General features: G+C 46.4%; 7 protein-coding genes across 7 annotated transcripts; 2 read left to right on the forward strand and 5 right to left on the reverse strand.

Moving 5' to 3' along the window:
• Positions 1-380: 380 nt before the first annotated feature.
• N7483_008362 (E2 ubiquitin-conjugating protein UBC8) lies at positions 381-1,507 on the reverse strand (the record flags this gene model as incomplete). Its single annotated transcript, XM_057091789.1, has 8 exons — positions 381-517; positions 570-751; positions 831-945; positions 1,014-1,051; positions 1,115-1,210; positions 1,285-1,328; positions 1,392-1,399; positions 1,471-1,507. The coding sequence occupies 8 exons, from the start codon at positions 1,505-1,507 to the stop codon at positions 381-383; spliced, it is 657 nt and encodes a 218-aa protein (XP_056942963.1).
• Positions 1,508-2,731: 1,224 nt separating this feature from the next.
• Positions 2,732-3,425, forward strand: N7483_008363 (ubiquitin-like protein ATG12; the record flags this gene model as incomplete). The annotated part of the gene is made up of 3 exons (XM_057091790.1): positions 2,732-3,059; positions 3,108-3,307; positions 3,366-3,425. The coding sequence occupies 3 exons, from the start codon at positions 2,732-2,734 to the stop codon at positions 3,423-3,425; spliced, it is 588 nt and encodes a 195-aa protein (XP_056942964.1).
• Positions 3,426-3,570: 145 nt separating this feature from the next.
• N7483_008364 (3-methyl-2-oxobutanoate hydroxymethyltransferase ECM31) lies at positions 3,571-4,727 on the reverse strand (the record flags this gene model as incomplete). Its single annotated transcript, XM_057091791.1, has 2 exons — positions 3,571-4,191; positions 4,254-4,727. The coding sequence occupies 2 exons, from the start codon at positions 4,725-4,727 to the stop codon at positions 3,571-3,573; spliced, it is 1,095 nt and encodes a 364-aa protein (XP_056942965.1).
• A 2,400-nt stretch (positions 4,728-7,127) lies between these two features.
• N7483_008365 (protein serine/threonine kinase activating protein nimO) lies at positions 7,128-9,211 on the reverse strand (the record flags this gene model as incomplete). The annotated part of the gene is made up of 2 exons (XM_057091792.1): positions 7,128-8,570; positions 8,702-9,211. The coding sequence occupies 2 exons, from the start codon at positions 9,209-9,211 to the stop codon at positions 7,128-7,130; spliced, it is 1,953 nt and encodes a 650-aa protein (XP_056942966.1).
• Positions 9,212-10,144: 933 nt separating this feature from the next.
• Positions 10,145-11,239, reverse strand: N7483_008366 (uncharacterized protein; the record flags this gene model as incomplete). Its single annotated transcript, XM_057091793.1, has 1 exon — positions 10,145-11,239. One exon carries the CDS (start codon positions 11,237-11,239, stop codon positions 10,145-10,147), a length of 1,095 nt encoding a protein of 364 aa, XP_056942967.1.
• Positions 11,240-11,995: 756 nt separating this feature from the next.
• On the reverse strand, positions 11,996-14,876 carry N7483_008367 (aminopeptidase P family protein; the record flags this gene model as incomplete). Its single annotated transcript, XM_057091794.1, has 12 exons — positions 11,996-12,025; positions 12,080-12,206; positions 12,260-12,378; positions 12,434-12,655; positions 12,711-12,744; positions 12,804-12,847; positions 12,900-13,292; positions 13,353-13,513; positions 13,580-13,744; positions 13,806-13,923; positions 14,353-14,368; positions 14,473-14,876. 12 exons carry the CDS (start codon positions 14,874-14,876, stop codon positions 11,996-11,998), a joined length of 1,833 nt encoding a protein of 610 aa, XP_056942968.1.
• Positions 14,877-15,820: 944 nt separating this feature from the next.
• On the forward strand, positions 15,821-16,860 carry N7483_008368 (SIR2 family NAD-dependent protein deacylase; the record flags this gene model as incomplete). Its single annotated transcript, XM_057091795.1, has 2 exons — positions 15,821-16,166; positions 16,265-16,860. The coding sequence occupies 2 exons, from the start codon at positions 15,821-15,823 to the stop codon at positions 16,858-16,860; spliced, it is 942 nt and encodes a 313-aa protein (XP_056942969.1).
• Positions 16,861-17,073: the final 213 nt, after the last annotated feature.

The raw sequence follows: 17,073 nt of genomic DNA on the forward strand, positions 1-17,073 counted from the left end.
ATCTGAGGTTCCGATGCCCAAAGTAAATAATGGTGATATTCCGTAAAAGTGAAGTTCCCCGAGAAAGAAAGAAACGGCATCCTTATGCTAGAGTAAGAAAGATAACGCACCGGCCTATCCCATCACTGACAACACCCGCAACGTGATAAATGCATGAATGCACGGTTTGAAACTCGAGAAGAGGTAAAGGGGAGGGGGCGGGAATAAAAAATCCGCGTAAGAAATAAAAATAAAAATAAATGAAGAAAACCTTCAAAACGCCCGCTGGTCCTATCCAATGAGTAAAATAATGAATCTCGAAGAGTTGAGAGGATGCAATATGGTTGTGCAGATCCAGTCTGAGACAAAGAAATGACACTGAGAAAGCCGAGGCCAGTGGACTAAACATCATCCATGGTACCGGCCGGCTCCTCACCACCAGACGCATAACTGCCAGCGGAGCTGAGCTCTCCCTCGGACTCTGTCTCTTCCTCGACCTCGTCCACGGCGTCCTTGCTGGCGTACTTGGCCACGTACTCTGCCACTTTGTTAGTAACTGGCCGAGATTATACCCCGCACGGATTACATACCCTTCACTTTCGCGTCGTAGGACTTGGGCTCCCGCATCATCAATGCTGCAGCCTCTCCATTGAGCGGGTCGGAAGGATTGGGGTAGCGAAGGAGCTGAGGAAGGAAGACTTCGAAAATGTTGATCATGTCATACATGGGGGACCAGGTTTGGTTGATAACATCAAGGCAAACAGAGCCAGACCTATATCGGGAATGGTCAGTATTTAATCTTGCTGGTTCTATCACCGAAGGCTCAAGGCTCAGGTAAAGAAGTATCTCACAGCTCGTCGATGTTGGGATGGAAAATGCGGTTGACGAATCCAATACTAGGGCTCTTGTATGGATACTGGTCGGGGAGCTCGACATGGATTTTCCAATGGCCACCAGCAAACGGAGCTACCGAGGGTTCAAGTCAGTATATAATCTGACTTAGATCCATCATGAGCAAATATTGATATACATACTCTCCTCGGGGCCCTTAAATCGGACGTAGAATTCTTGCCTGTTAGAATTCAAATATCAGCAATATTTCTTTGGTTCCCAACCCACGAAGTATAAGCCATACACTAGACTATGGTTAGCACATTGATCTTGCTCTTTATAAGAAGCCGCCAACTTACTGTTATCGTTGACAAGGGTAACTTCATAGTCACTCATCAACCTAAATCATCTCGTCAGTCATGTTCCCTCAATCCATATTGTTTCTTTTCGAGTCCAATCGAATAGGTTGCAGACAGAAGAGACTCGGGGAAGGGAAGAGGATTTTTAGGGCGTACATCCTATACTCGAGTTAGTATTTGTCCTCGAATCCTCAACGTTTGTATTGATTATTCAAATCATACTTCATAACCTAGAAGCAGTAAGGGAATCTGTTAGCTCATAGCTTGACTTCAGACGGGTAGTTGTAGCTCGAAAAGGTACTCACATCGGTCTCTATTCTGCGCTTTGGGCTGCTCATGATGGCGGATTGGCGATGTGAAAATAGAATGGCTCAGAGGGATTTGTGGTAAATTGAAGCTGGATCTACCAGTTCTCGGAGCTGTCAATGAGGTCACAGGGCAAGTACACTGCAGTCGGAGGCGGGGAATAGAAAGTGTTGTCTCTGGGGGAAGGAGAGGCGGCAAGAGAGGGTGAAGAAGTTGTGATGCCTGGAGATTCCAGAAGTTCAAAGAACAAGAAGAAGTAAGTGAAATCAGGTAACTTCGGAGTAAGTAGTTAGGCGTGAAGGTGGAGGGGGAAGAGGGGAACTGGTGATAATGATGACTGGATGAGTCAGCTCATTGTGAGATGGCCGTGGCTGGATCGATGGAGCCATGGAACTCCTAATGTCACGATCTTACAGCCATCACGACATCCACTTTTCTTTTCCGGTGATGCGGTTATTCTATTCTTCAAGGCGCTTTTAATCTTAATCGCGCACAAATTTCACTTTAGAATTGTCTCTGCGCTTGATGCCATGGTGGAGTGGACTCTCAAATTGCCATCACAACTAGGAACTGTGCACGAAGCCAGTTTTCTACAATCTTTGACCTCCAAGTATACTCCGCTCTTCGGTGAACTGTGCAAAGGGACTACTTTCATGCGTGAAACCGTATGCTGCTATCCATGACTATATGAGGGAACTTGCATGACTGGAATTATTAACATTCAGGCATCAGTCTAGGTTATCACCTAGCACACTTGGGCATAGTACGGGTCTGCAATTTATACTCCTTTTCTAACCATATGTTATATCCTTAAGGGCTCTTTTGACACGTGAGCCCATAAAATACTTGATAGCATATGACCCCATCAGTATTCCTATAATTTGCGTTGTTCTAGGACCTTGGGGATTCCACAAGACTTTTAGTGTAACGCCTAGGTAGCAGCAACTTGAAGAAATCAAGAAACAGGAACGTTTGAATAAACATTTGAATAAGCGAGAAGTAGAAGAAGAGATAAAAAGCTTTAGTAAATTAGACCAAATGAAAATATTGCCATATCCCTAGTTTTGCCATCTCGTGCAACTGTATGTTTGCTCTTGCTACAGTGACTCGGTGCTAATTAAGATTAGAAGATCGACACACCTTAAGTGTTCCTTCTTCATCACCTCTCCCAATACAACCTCCCCTCTCTTGACACCGAAATAAAATCATATTCTCGAAGAAAGCAGGTTTCAGACTATTGAAGTCTTTTTATCACAATGAACCCTTCTTCCCCCTCGGGGGACTCTTCTCAAAGCTCCCCCGCCATCCCACCTCGCACAAGCCTTAGCTATCGTCCCGGTTCTGACCGCCAAGTGCAATCACCAGAGTCCACATCACCAGGCATGACAGATGGCCCAATCCCAGATGATAATCATGGTGCAGATCTACCGATGAATATGACAGCATCCATCATGCTCACGGGTTTACCCCGCGATGCCCATCAGGCACTTGCCGACGTAGAAGCGATTGATGCTGGCAAAGGTACACCCCATCCCGCCGACGCCCAAACTCGGATTCAGGGTCTTTGGACCCAGATGCAGGACTGTATTGCGTGAATATTCTATTTCGATCTTATTGCTGACGTGGTCCCAGTTACTGTTCGCTTTCAACCTCTGCCTTCGGCCCCGATTCTCAAAACTCGGGTTTTCAAGGTTAGCGCTTCACAAAAGTTTGAAACCGTTGTCAAGTTTCTTCGCAAAAAGCTAGATTGCAAAGATACGGACTCCGTCTTTTGCTATGTTAATAGTGTCTTTGCTCCGGGCCTCGATGAAGGCGTCGGTGGGTTATGGAGGGTAAATTTGCATGGTTTTCTACCGGTCTTAATGCCTCAAAGCTAACAAAATGTTACAGTGTTTCAAAACAGACGATCAATTGATTGTCGCCTACTCTATGACGCCGGCATTTGGCTAGGCAGATACTAATCCGCCTTGCTAACCAAAGTGGGATGATGTTTCATGGGCTATGTACAGCTGATATGATACAAGACCATGCAGGGGGAAAAAACAAGAAAAGAAAATCGCAAGCAAATGTATGATCAAGGGGCATTATACAGTCATTAATTCGGGTACTTTTCATCCACCGCCTTCTCAAACTTCGCTAACTCCTCTTTTGTGATGGGGTAGGTGTATTCTGGCGAAGGGAAGGCGCGGCTCTTGACTTCATCCCGGTACTGAGTGATTCCTCGAGTAGCTTCACTCCAGACATCGGCATATTTCTTCACAAATTTCGGGACAAACCGACCAGGCTGGAAGTGCCCAGTCATGTCCACTTGAACAAGGACTTGGCCCGAGCATCCATTGCCAGCACCAATACCGATCGTCGGAACCTTGAGCTTACTCGTGATAAGTGTTGCAACCTCTGGTGGCATTGCCTCCAGGACGAACATAAACACACCAGCCTCTTGCATCACCAATGCATCGTGCAGTAGCTTCATCGCACTGGTGCAGGTCTTGCCCTGAACACGGAAGCCGCCAAGTGCATTCTGTCGCTGGGGTGTGAGGCCCACATGTCCAACAACAGGGATCCCGGCCTGGGTGATCCGCTTGATCGTTGGGCCTAACTCCTCACCTCCTTCAATCTTGACACCATGTACACGGCCCTCCTTCACAAGTCGGAGTGATGACTCGACCGCTTGTTCGGGACTGATCTCGTATGAGCCCATGGGTAAATCACCAACCTAGACATTCATGTCAGCTCGGCATTCAATGGCTCCGTGTCCACCTGAATTCAAAAACTTACAATGAAAGAACTTTTTGCGCCACGCACAACACTCCGACAATGCATGATCATCTCTTCCATGACAACTTCGGTTGTATTATCCAAACCTAAAGCTACCATTCCCAAGCTATCTCCGACCAAGACAACATCCATTCCAGCTGCATCAGCTACATGTGCACTTGGGAAGTCATGCGCCGTGAGCATGGTGATCGGTTCCCCCTTCTTATAGAGATTCTTCAATGTCTGCAAAGTAACCTTCTTGCGAGCATTGGGCGCAACGTCTGGCGAGGAGTAGGAGCTATGCCGGATCTGAGCGCAAGGTAGTGGCGAGGACGAGGAGGTGATGGATGGGGCGCGGAGGTTCAGGATATGGCTTTGACTTGTTGGGTGGTGTGATTTTCTCTCGACATCCGTCCTTAATCCAGACAATGCTGTCGAGAATGATCGAGAGAAAGGCCGCATCGAGGGCCGGATGGCTATTCTCGGCGCAGCCATGATGGCAAAAAAAGCTCAAACCGGAGTCGCACGGAATTCCTCAAAGTGATCAATGAAACCAAGCTGTACAACTCTTTCTCCTTGGTGTATGGATATTCCCGTCCAGATATAAAGAAAGTAAGCAAATGGAATGCAGCGCAATGACCTCACTTAAGTCCGCGGCAACTCGGCTCGCGCCACCAGGAAAGTTCGGAAAAGAAGTGGGTAGAATAGCTATTTCGTAAATGGAACTCCTTCGGCGCTGGCATCCATTTATATCATATCAAAGCTCCATCTGTCCGGATCTTCGTGCACATGTGCTGGGTTATGCGGCGTAGATGGGAGCATCTTAAGAAAAAAAGAGCAAAGCTATCATACTACCCGCCTCGGCTACAAGCAAGCCTCCCATCTAATTTAGGCAAGTTTTTAAGGCTAATGCAAGGCATCAACATACACCGCCTTTCATGGAGTTTCTTATCCACTTCACCGCCTAGACCCACTCTTCATATAACCCACTGGCATATACTCCAGATGTTATAGGCGTGAGAAATGGGATAAGAAAAAGGCTCAGAATATTATGTATGAATGAGAAGATCTTCCCATACTAGATACTTTCGCAGCTTTGATCAAATTCTTGGAGGTACCTCTTGAAATATGCATTTGAAATACAAAATACGGCAGAAAAATGGCAGAAAAGCGATAACAGCGTCTGGTGGCGCTTAGATCGGTCTAAAAGTTGCCTCATGGGAAATCTGATATGAGTTTAAAAGTAACCTTTGCATGGAGCTACAGGGGTCTGCATAATAGAGCAGTACAGTCAATGGATGTATGTAGACTTGTGGTAGCATTTCTCCGATAGGTTATTCGGAGTGGCCTCGTCTGCAGCGCCGAAGCTCCGGGCATAGGTAGAGCTTCCTTGTGCACGATCCCATAATTGCACAGCATTCTTGGAAATAAGCGTATTCCCATAGGTAATGATTTGGATTGATTACTTTTCTTGTATGCTACCTAGGTAATTGTGATATCTCTCCTCCAATCTTGCACCGTGGATTTAGAACCAGCAGAATTCCACCGCCTCCGTTTGCGTGGCCGAGGTTCATTCTACTTCGGGATTAGTGCGGGGAACTACATGGGTGTATAGTTGCAAGTCTGTATCATGTTAGCAAACCAGACATTAAAGTTTCTTTGAGATATTAATAGTTGCGTAAGAGTTTCACTATAATCTGGACGAACAAAAATTCTCAAATCTTGCAGTGCTTTGTTAGTACTTCGGCAACGCGGCATTCGTTCAGCTCCGCAGAATGCTAGACTGCAGACTACGGTGCAGAGTCGAGGCTGGATCGAAGCCCCACGCAACTCGAATAATAATTGGATAAATCTTCCGAGAGTTGTAGAAGGATCTCCACGTGTATGACTGTAAGGTACCGGACCAGCGGAGAAGTCATGGTTGCAGCTGGTGCACTTTGAGTTAGCCACTTAGTGAAGCTTAGCTCTTACAGGCATGGAGGTCGCTTGAGGGTCAGGGCATCATGATGGAAGAAACTGAGAAAAGCGAACTTTAAGCTACCTGTTAAAATGAATGCAAGAGTATCCCAATGATAAGGTAATATATTCGGTTCAACACTAAATTTAAAGAATAAGAATCAAAGACTCCGCTGCCTACACCGGGCAAACCCCGTAACAAAGAAGAAGCCGCCAGGCGGACAGAAACCAAAAGAAACGAAATAGATGTAAAAAAGAACAATTAGGCCCGTAGGCTTTCGTTGAGATGTGACCATGTAAACAGGACATGTCATGCAATTCCACCCGATGCAGAAATGAACCCTTCCCAACCATACTCAGCGGCCGATGACACCAGTCAGCCCTGCACATCTCCCTCCGATACAGATAATAAGAAATCAAGAAACATGAAAAAGAAAAATTCATTCAGGGCATGAGGGCGCACGCTCCACCGCTTGGCTGTTGGGCAGAAAGGAAAGGGTCATGATGCCCAATGTCGCCGACGTATAGACGCGTAATCGTTTGTCTTCCGTAAGATGACGGTGCTGATGCAAATTTTGAGTAGAAATACATGAGGGAAAGAAGGAGAAAGGGATCTTAAACGAGCGGACGACCTCAACTGGTGGAGGTCAAGCAACCTGCAAACTCAAAGCGATATTGACCGTCGAGAGGAATTGCGGTTGCCAATGCGAGAAAAAAAAATGAAACTCCACATTATGCAAATGTGTCGATGCTGGGTATTGATATGGGTTATGCTAACGAGCCAAGGTATGTGCTTCCAATGGCGAGACTCGATTGTCGATATGAAAGGAAATTGGGTAATAGAAGCCCGTTAATGTGTAAGAGGCAAGGAAAAACCGAAAGAGGCCAAGATGGAACAGAGGGATGTTCACAATAAGACAGCCTGGAAACAGATTACTCCTAGTCCAAGTCGTAGTCTTCCTTGAGAGGACGTTGAAGCTCAAAGAGGAGGGAGTCAAGCTCCGCCCAATTTGACATGTTTTGGGCGAATCGGCGATGCATTCGTGTCGTCGTGTGCTCCTCAAAGTCATCGAACTTATCCCTGCAGTTCTCGCAGTAACCTGGTTTAGGGTCTCGGCGCGGTTTCTTCTGTTCCAATTCCTGACTGTCGCGGCGACGCTTTGTTCCAGCTACTTCTGATGGATTGGAGTTTTCCTTATCAGCCCGACGAACCTCCATAACACGACGAGTATCCGTGTGAGTTCCGCGGTACAAAGCCATTTTGCCGATTGAAGGATTCTGAGGAGCAGCCATTGATCCATTCGAAATGGCACCCGTACCCTTCTCAAGGACTTTGCGTTTGAGGCCATGAACCTCTTTGCTCAGACCAGCCTTTGCACCAGGGGCCGCAGCAGTCGACGAGATCATTTGAGAACGGATGGCTGAGGTGACGTTTGATGGCTGCACACCTGATGCAGCAGGCTCACGGCCAGTGTAGAAAGGCCCCGTGCGGGGAAAGTGAGTAGGAATGAAACTTTCCGAGCTCTTTCGCTCATGGGCCTCATCAAGCAGCGGCTTGGTGGAAAGATCTGTCTTCGATGTAGACTTCTCATCCTGCTCACGCTGTACTTTGACAAGCTCGGTCTGAACTTTGGTATCGACCTTCTGACTGACGGCAGTCTGGGAGATCTTAGGGCGGGATTCATTTGCAGCTTTCTCTTCCTTCTCCTTCTGAGCTTGCTTCTGTCGCTGTCGGTCGTGTTCCTTTCGGCTAGGAGGTTCGTCAATGAAGGGACATTTTCCCAAAGGTGCACTTCGGAATTGCGGCCAAGTTCCCTCTTGTCGATTAGCGACGCGAGAGTATTCTCGAACCATGACAGGCTTCGTCTTCTCATTCATATCATGGATGTAGATAAACGGTCCCTTGAAAATAATCATTTCCATGGACGAGAATGGGTCGCGATCTGAAGGACCATTCAATAACTCCTGACGAAGAACACGCGACAGATCGTTTTCGCCACGGCCGCTAGCCGTACTTCCACCAGTAGCCTTGCTTCGAGATGCAGCATCGTTTTGGCCCCCAAGATAACCGTTATCATTAATGGTTATGATCATCCTTTGCAGTTTTTCGAGTGCCCAAATTTTCATCCCCATTTGCCGGGCTCTCTGCAGCACATCCATGGTTCCTTGATCACGACGGGCATCGTTTTTTAATGATACATGGCGTTGCGAGTCGGTGTTTCGTTCAAGAAGGGAAGGGTTTACGGTTTGCACATTGCCATCCCTGTTGGGACCCTCGACAGTCGACTGGTCCAATTCAGTGTGGCTTGTGCTGGGAATTTCTGGAATCGGGCGAGAGGTAACAACGTGAGTAACACATCGGGAAAAAAAAGTTTCTTCGCGCTATAGAAGGAAACAGTTAGTAAAGAAGAAAAAAACCATGGACTTGATCCTCTCCGAGCATATATTTTGGGTGAATACAATTCTCGAAGGGCGGACAAACAGAACAAGAATATCTTCGTAGACAAACTTACAGCACCAAGAGCAATAACCTGTCGAGAGAACTTGCGTCGAACATCTTCCGGAATACTATCGAAGTAGAAAACAAATGAAGGGAAAGCCTTGCGATAATGCCGTTGCCATTGACGAATTGTGTCGAGGGTATCCGCAGAAGGCTTCTCGCCCTTGGTCCCCTTCGCTAGAGACTGACGTTCCTTGTCCCGAGCAGCAACCAATTTCTTCTCGAATGCACTGGGATTGGCATTATTAGATCGACGTGCAAAAAGTTTCGATTCGTTACTCTGTTGAACCGTCGATCGGCTTCGAGTTGGGGATCGAGATTCCTGTTCTGCCGCTTCCATCACCTGCTTCTTCGGGGGAGGCTGGCCATAAGGTATTTCAAGTTGAGTAGACCGGACTCGTTTCGCTGGCAAGGTAACGGTTCTATGGGGAGAATTGGTTGCATTCGGCACGTTGGCGAGTGGACGGCGACTGGACATATTCAAGGAGGTTTGAGGAGACGGTGGGATAAGAACAGCAGCCATAGAGTAAGACTTTTTCAAGAGTTGAACGCGTGGTAGCTTATGTTATGGTCGAATAACCGGTCTTCGAAGAGGGGTATTCGAGTTCAAGCACGCGACGTGCTACACGTCTTTGTAGGTGCAATGAGGTCACAGTGAAAGCATGGTCACACAAAAGAGAAAGGTAAAGAAAAAGAAAAGACCAAATTAGCCTAAGGTATCCAATAAGGTACTTTGGGGGTAGAAAGAGAGGGTGGTGGTTGGTACGAAGTTTGGGGTAGAAGGAAAGGGACGAGAGGGCAAAGTCGTGTGGTGGAGACTCTCTCAGTTTGTTTTGGGCGTGCGCCGGACAACCACCGGCGTCGCGCGAAGCATGAACATCAACAACTACATTCTTGCTTCAAACGCGACGTGCCATACCTATTCTTACTTTATAAATGTCCTTAATTCATTTCTATGATATTCAGACATCTATAATTATGAGATTTCATTGCTGAGGGCATTATTCTTTACTATCTTAACTTGGTAGTCGACGTTCTATACCGAGTACTCCAAACAACAACCATCATTGCCAGCCACCTCCAGCCACCAAACTTTGAGCAAGGCACAATCTTGGGACGATTCAATATAATATTTAGCACGGGAACTGATGTGATAATGTGCTATACAAGAACTTTAGACCATTAGTAATCCACCAATGGGTGGATGTTAGTGTTTACAACTGTTGTTTGTATACATCAACCTTGGAAGTTGTCAACTGGTAAGCCCTCTCACAGGTCAACCTATAAAATACCTTCAACATTTGCATGATCAAGCACACGTGTAGCATTCAAAGAGAATTTTGGAATATATGCTAGTAAAATACTAACAAAAAATTGAGCCGTAGCCCAAGTGACATATTCAATTCTATCAATCTATAGATGCCACTACACCCTATTTCATAATTCCGCAACCACTTTAATGAGCGAAGACAACGGACTGTCCTTGGAATTTCCCTGGATGAGAATTATAGCTCACTCCGTCAACCTTAAGACCCTTCTCATTTATCAATGTGACCGTATCGGCGATGTTAGAAAGGTCAACATGGGAGATATCAAAGACATTAGTTGAATTGGCCTTCAACTCGGCATTTGCAGGTAACTTTTGGGCCTGGCCAGCGGAGTTCTTAATCTTCCAAGAAGACAGAGGAATTGTATGATCCGTCCGATTTGTGAGAGTAACCGAGCGGCGTCTGGTCTCAGAGGGATGCTGTTCGACCGAAGCCTCGTCGATGGATACAGAGGTCTCGATCAGATCAGAGCGCTTTGATGTTGAGCTCAGATAGTTAGGCCAGCGCTCCAATGAAATAGCATGGCCACAATTATCGGTGTGCACAGCTTGTCCAGCGAACCCGAGGAAGATGCCCACCCAATTGCCGGAGGTTGGGTACTTTATCAGAAGGCCTCCATCTTGGAAAATGCTATCATCGGATGTCCATTTCCCACAGTTGCCCTGGTTCATGTGGATATTGTGAATACCATTTTCAGTGTTGAACCTTTCTCCAAAGAGGTAGATCTCCGCCTTTTGATCGATTGCCTTTTGCACCTCGGGCTCGAGGATGTTTGGGCCTTCAGTATCGTGAGGTAAAAGTCGACCCCAATTCACGTTGAACAAATTGCCCCGGATGAAATCTAATCTGAGGCCACCAGGTGCTTTGTCCGCGTGTTTAAGCGAATTGAAGCCAGAGGGTAATTCGGCCAGCTTATTGACCATCGGGTTATCCTTGAAGTTTCGATTCGCCCAAAAAACTAGTCTGGATTCCTGCTTGACGCCAGACTTAATATTGATTGCTGCTCTGCTCAGCCCAGGAATTTCTACAGGCTTCGGGCCGCGATGGTGAGTCTTGTGGCGACCATGCTCGCGAAACTCGTTGGTAGAGCTGTAGTCTTCATTCTGTTCTTGTCCATCGTCAAAGTAGAGAGATAGATGTGGGGAGACGTTATCATCGGCATCATGTTCGAATTTATACATCACAGGGCGTGCTCTCCAGACGCCGTAGTCGTTGATTGGCATCTTGAAGATGGATGGGAATGTGGACTCACCTGCAGATTAAAGTGTTATTGCTAGAGATTCAAAATTGAACTTGAGCTTGAAGTCATGTTTCTGGAGGCAGTTAGTTCTGTTCTTATTTATAACCTCAACTGCTTGAGGCACTACGTACCGTTTCAACTCAAGTGAACCTTGGAACCTTGGAAATGTTAGGAGAGTACAGCACTGTCACTGGGGAAATGTGGTGGCGATTGGCCATAACGCCTCACTCTGACCAAAGAGCACTGTGGAGTTTGAAACATTGATTGAATATTGATAGATGATGGCACAACAGCACCTGCCAGTGCATAGTACCTTTTACTCGATACCTCTCGGCTCGCCACTCAACTATTGACCTCGGGATGGATAGCCAACAAGCTCAACTGTGATATTGGCATGAGACCATCATAGAGAGTCTAGATCAGACAATTGAGATTTGAATGTTGAATATCAGAGTTATTTGCCTTTGAAAGGCAAATTATTCAATTTGAATGAGCAGATACCTAGGTATCTGGAAGATTGCTCTGTCATTGTGGCAAAAAGAAAGGAGAGTCCAAACGACGTGCATCACTTCGAGCCACCTCACTACCTGGGCATCACTAACATTGAATAAGACTCGGTCTCGGGACTTAGGTGTAAGTTATCGTAGTAATATTTGGTAAGCTATGCTGTGGCAATGTATTATACAAGAATTTTTGAGGGTATCTGATTACTACTAATACACATGCTAGTATTGGCACCCTAGCTTCGAAGTGCCTCGATGTCGTCAACCTACAAAGATAGTTAATATCGTATCCTGAGTCCAGATTGCCTGATGAGACTTACTTCCTTGACAGCTTCAGGGGTCAGGACGATCGGATGGTCGTCTCCCACACAGACACTGTCTTCGATACGAATTCCAATGCCCCGGAAGTGAGCTGGCCATCTCTCATCATTAGGAACGTAGATGCCACTAAAATCATATTAGCCTTCTGTCAAAGAGAGGAAGATCTGCGGACGACGAACGGCTCAACAGTAATACACTGCCCAGCCTTGAGGCTGTAACCTCTAGAGTATCCAGGGCAATCGTGAACATCCAGGCCGATGTAGTGGCCAAGATGGTGTGGGAACAGGGTACTCATTGCCTAGTTGAAATTAGCAAGACCGTTTGGTCGAAAGTGAAAGGGTCTTTAGACATACATTGCCGGAAATATCAAATCCAAGCTGCTTGAGTTGGTCTCTCAGTCCATTCTCCGCGATATTATGCAACTGGTCCAGTGACAAACTGGCGCTCTGACGGCATAGTGCCAAACAACTCCGATGCACATTCAACACTGCGTTGTATAAATCACGTTGCGGGTCTGTGAACTTGCCATTGACCGGCCAGGTTCGTGTAATATCGGAGATGTAGCCTCCAAGCTCCTAGGCGGGGATCAGTTTCTGTACTCGATCAAATATAGGAAGACGGAAAACTTACACCACCGCCGTCCACAAGGACTAAGTCTCCATCCCTGATCAATTGGGTCAATAAGGTTTCTATCAAGATTCCATAATTCCATAGGGTGATTACCTTAAGACATCATCATTTCTCGTGTAGTGAATACTCAGCGCATTCTATTCTGGTTAGCATCAATTCTTTTTTTCCCCAAGAGAGAATGCTGCATACCTGGCCACCAGCAACTACAGGAACAAAGGCACTGCCGTCAGCGCCATTGACCTTGAACTGATACTGCAAAAATGAATTCAAATCCTTCTCAAAGTCAAATGTTTGTCGCATCGAGTCTGTAAAGGCCCTGCCGGAGGCTTGTCCCAGCATCCGCAAGTGGACCACCTCACTCTCAGACTTGAAAACCCTCATCTCGTTGAGAATTGATTTCAAAGGCTTGACCTTGCGATGGTCGACAAACTTCTTCAGCTTCTCTGACGCGACTGTTGGTCCGTATAGGTAACGGTGCAAGGATGATCTTGATCCATCGAAAGCGGGGATATCCGAATATACTTCTGTAGCTCGGGCCACAATCTTTGGTAAAATGTTTCCGATGTCTTCGATATTACCGGTCTAGAGGACAGAGTGTTAGTTCATATCCATTGGAGCTTTCACATAAGTGAGGTAGTATACTTCATCAGCATTGAAGATGTCGGCTGCAGCTTGGGTGCCAGACCGTGCGCCATCCCATAACTCTGCTTTAGGATCTTTCTCTCGGACAAAAAGATGGAATGTGTGATTATCGCCAGATCCGTCGTTTACGATGACCGCCAGCGCATTTGGTTCATTGAAACCTATCATGATTCAGAATCATACGATTAGCCAATGCCTCCTTCCCGAACCCGTGTCAACTGTCGTACCGGTCAAATAGAAGAAGTTTGATTCTTGGTGATATTCGTGGAAGATTCCTGGTGCTCTGTATTTCACTTCGGAGGCGGCAAGTATTGCGACAGCTCCCTCCGGGAGTCTGTTGGCGAGTTTGGACCGGCGCTGGGCATATTCAAGAGCAGTGATTCCTGGAGTGACTATTCATCCAAGGGTCAGCGGATTGAGGATGAGATGCAAGATACTTTAACCAGAACTTACGTTCACCAGGGCCCAAGAGATGGGGATGTGTCTCATGTAAGGGCTGTCCAAATTTGAGGTCCGCGGCGCCAACGGAGGTAGCATACGCCTGCGGAGAGAAATAACTGAGCTGGGAATCCTAGAATTGGATATAGGGCTCAAACGAGAAGGTCGACGTAGCTGAAGAGCGCATTGTCTGACAAGTGACCTGCAAGTGGCCATACTCATAATCCTTATACAGAGTCACAAAAGCTCTGTTGGTTCAATGATCAATGTTACCTCGGAACTGTCAATGCATCCCTGGTTGAATGGACCGCCGGGCGGTGTGGACCAATCACCAATTACGCGTTTGGCATCAAAACTATGAACATTTGAACATTTGAACTTGACTTTGAACACTTTGTTCAAATGTTTTAATTGATTGTTTATTAGGGGCTTTTTGTTCTAATTCTGTTCCATTCAATTTGAAAACTACCTAGGTATACATACTATCCACGTCGCAATGGATATGTAGGGATGAATACTACTACATATATGTAGTACTACATAGTACCACTAGTATACTCACCAGGGATTGGAACAGCCTGAGTCAACTCAAGTTAGAGCCTTGGATTTTGTAGATATCTTCAATAATATTTCCTATTTCTATGCTATGAATTATATTTCCCCAACACGTCCCTGTCTGCACCCATCGTCATTACGAATAATGAGCTTAAACGGTAGCTCGCTATCATCAAACCGAGGCTCTGCATAACCTTCTGGAACAAACATATGCACAATAAACCGCTTGGCTTGCTTGATCTGCACTAGCGGTCGAACAATGAAGGCAGCCGCATTCGGACCAAGATTCTCTGGGTGGAGATGGATGATCAACTCCTCTAGATGAGACATTCCAGTAAGGATCTCACAGGCAGAGCAGTAGCGGCGCCAGTCAACATAAAGATCCCCAACATAGCCGTAGGGATTATAGGGAAAATGATAGGTAAATCGAATGGAACGTATTTGGTCCAAACGGTTGGGCAAAAGTGTCTTGGATAGGCTGATTATACTGTCTGCATGGTCAAAAGTAAAGATGTTTCGATCATAGATCATGTTTATCGTCTCGGAATATCTGTGTGACATATCAACATAAGCACTGCTAGTAGAGAGATCCGAGCCTTGTAGATCAAGCCTGGATCTTCACTCACATCAACCGACAGGTCTGCAATAATGTGACAAAGCTAACTTCTTCCATATTAGAAGCTTGTGTCGAGTCCATATCCAATCTAGGCTTTATTGGGGACAACGCATCATGGAATGTCCTTGTGCAGGGAACCTTTCCCCAGCAAAGGTGGTTGCAAAAGGATCCTGCATTGTCTCCATGCTCATATGAACACTTTATTGCAGCTAGCCGGGTCTCCAAAGCTCTTGAATGACCTCGGTCTATACGCACGACATGTATTTGGTGTACACAGAAGTAGTATGTCCAGATCATCCACCGAATTTCGGGCGGAAGTCCCGCGAGCGGGGACTGATGCTGGTCGAGTGTACGTTGAACCTTTGATCTTCTGAGGAGTCTTCTCCAACCTGTCGGTGGCTCTGGTTCGGGAAATCCCAGGGGAGTGAGGGGCCGTCTTATCTCGGGAAGATGTTTGATGGTGTCTGTGCCGGGGTCTGCCTTGATCTCACCTGGTCGAGGTCTTAATTGAATACCACAGGGAAACAGACAGCCACTCATGGTAAACAGACAAAGAAATTAGAATCCAAAGAATCATTTCCAGAGGCCTTGGGAGCCCTGCTGCTAAGTAGGCCGTGTATCTTGTAACTGAGTGGACCGATAGGTCAAAAGGTGAAGGAGAGCTCTTTGTATGATCGGCACTGTGCAGTGTACACTGTTTGCCCCCACAGCCCCGCGTGGCTTACTCCAAACTCCCAAAAAAAACATTCTTTGAGCAAACCATCACTCCAACACGCGTTTCTTCATTCTTCTCAAGTATATTTAAAGAACTTCATTTCTCTTTTTACCTTGGATATATCTCAGATATTTCAGTTTCAAAATGACTTCGGTCGCAAGACAGATGGCTGGCATCCCTGCGGCAGATCTGCAGTCATTCACGGAACACCTCAAGAGCTGTCGACGAATCGTAGCTTTACTAGGAGCCGGTATCTCCGCATCCTCTGGTCTACCCACTTTTCGAGGAGCTGGTGGACTTTGGCGTTCTTTTGATGCTACCTCACTGGCCACGCCAGGGGCTTTCAAATCCAATCCGGGTCTAGTCTGGCAATTCTACAGCTATCGCCGACACATGGCCCTGCAAGCAGACCCGAACAGAGCTCATTACGCCCTTGCAGAGCTATCACGAAGAAACCCTGATTTTATCACATTATCTCAAAATGTTGATGGTGCTGAATACCGTTTACTTTAGAGCTCTTTTGTTTGGAAACTCATTTTTTAATATTCCATGCTGACGTTTGGCCTCATCATGCTTTCGATTTTTTAGGCTTATCACAAAGAGCACAACATCCAGCCAGCCAGCTACATCTACTTCATGGCACCCTCTTCGATGTCAAATGCACCTCATTCCACTGTGACTATATCCGCAAGGATGATTATACCGACCCGATTGTCCCGGCTCTTGACATCCCCAAGAAAGGGATGAATTTTCCCTCGTCAGCAGAGAATGATGGCGAGACAGATACAGATGCCGGAATTGAACTTGACATTTCTAATGCACAGGTCCCTATCCCTGAACTGACTCCCGCTGACCTGCCTCAGTGTCCCAAGTGCAAGGGTCTCCTTCGACCTGGTGTCGTTTGGTTTGGCGAGAGTCTTCCTTCAGATACTCTTGACTTTGTCGATAACTGGATTGATGAAGAACGAGTTGATCTTATAATGGTGATTGGCACTAGTTCCAAGGTCTGGCCCGCTGCGAGTTATCTTCATACTGCCCGGAGTGCTGGTGCCCGAGTTGCGGTTATCAATATGGACGCGGATGATCTGGCTGGTCGAAATTTAGAACCAGGCGACTGGTTCTTCCAAGGCGACGCGGCGGTCATCGTCCCGGAGATTCTGAAGAGTGTAATTGGAGAAATTTAAGCCCAGACCATATGAGCGTTTCTCATTAGTCGCCAGAGATTGATCTGCATTGTGACCTTTTCCCTTACTCCATAATCTTGTCTTTTGATTTGTTTCATTTTGTTTCAACTTTCCTTTTCTCTTCTGATTTTTTCTCTACCTTTCATGGATATCTTGTCCTCTCATATTTGATAGCGGTTTGGGTGCTCTACCTAGGATAATCAATTGTCATCG

Source organism: Penicillium malachiteum, assembly GCF_028827825.1.
Source record: "Penicillium malachiteum strain IBT 17515 chromosome Unknown utg000004l:1.0-4883003.0:1.0-4884900.0, whole genome shotgun sequence".
NCBI classification, from domain to species: domain Eukaryota; kingdom Fungi; phylum Ascomycota; class Eurotiomycetes; order Eurotiales; family Aspergillaceae; genus Penicillium; species Penicillium malachiteum.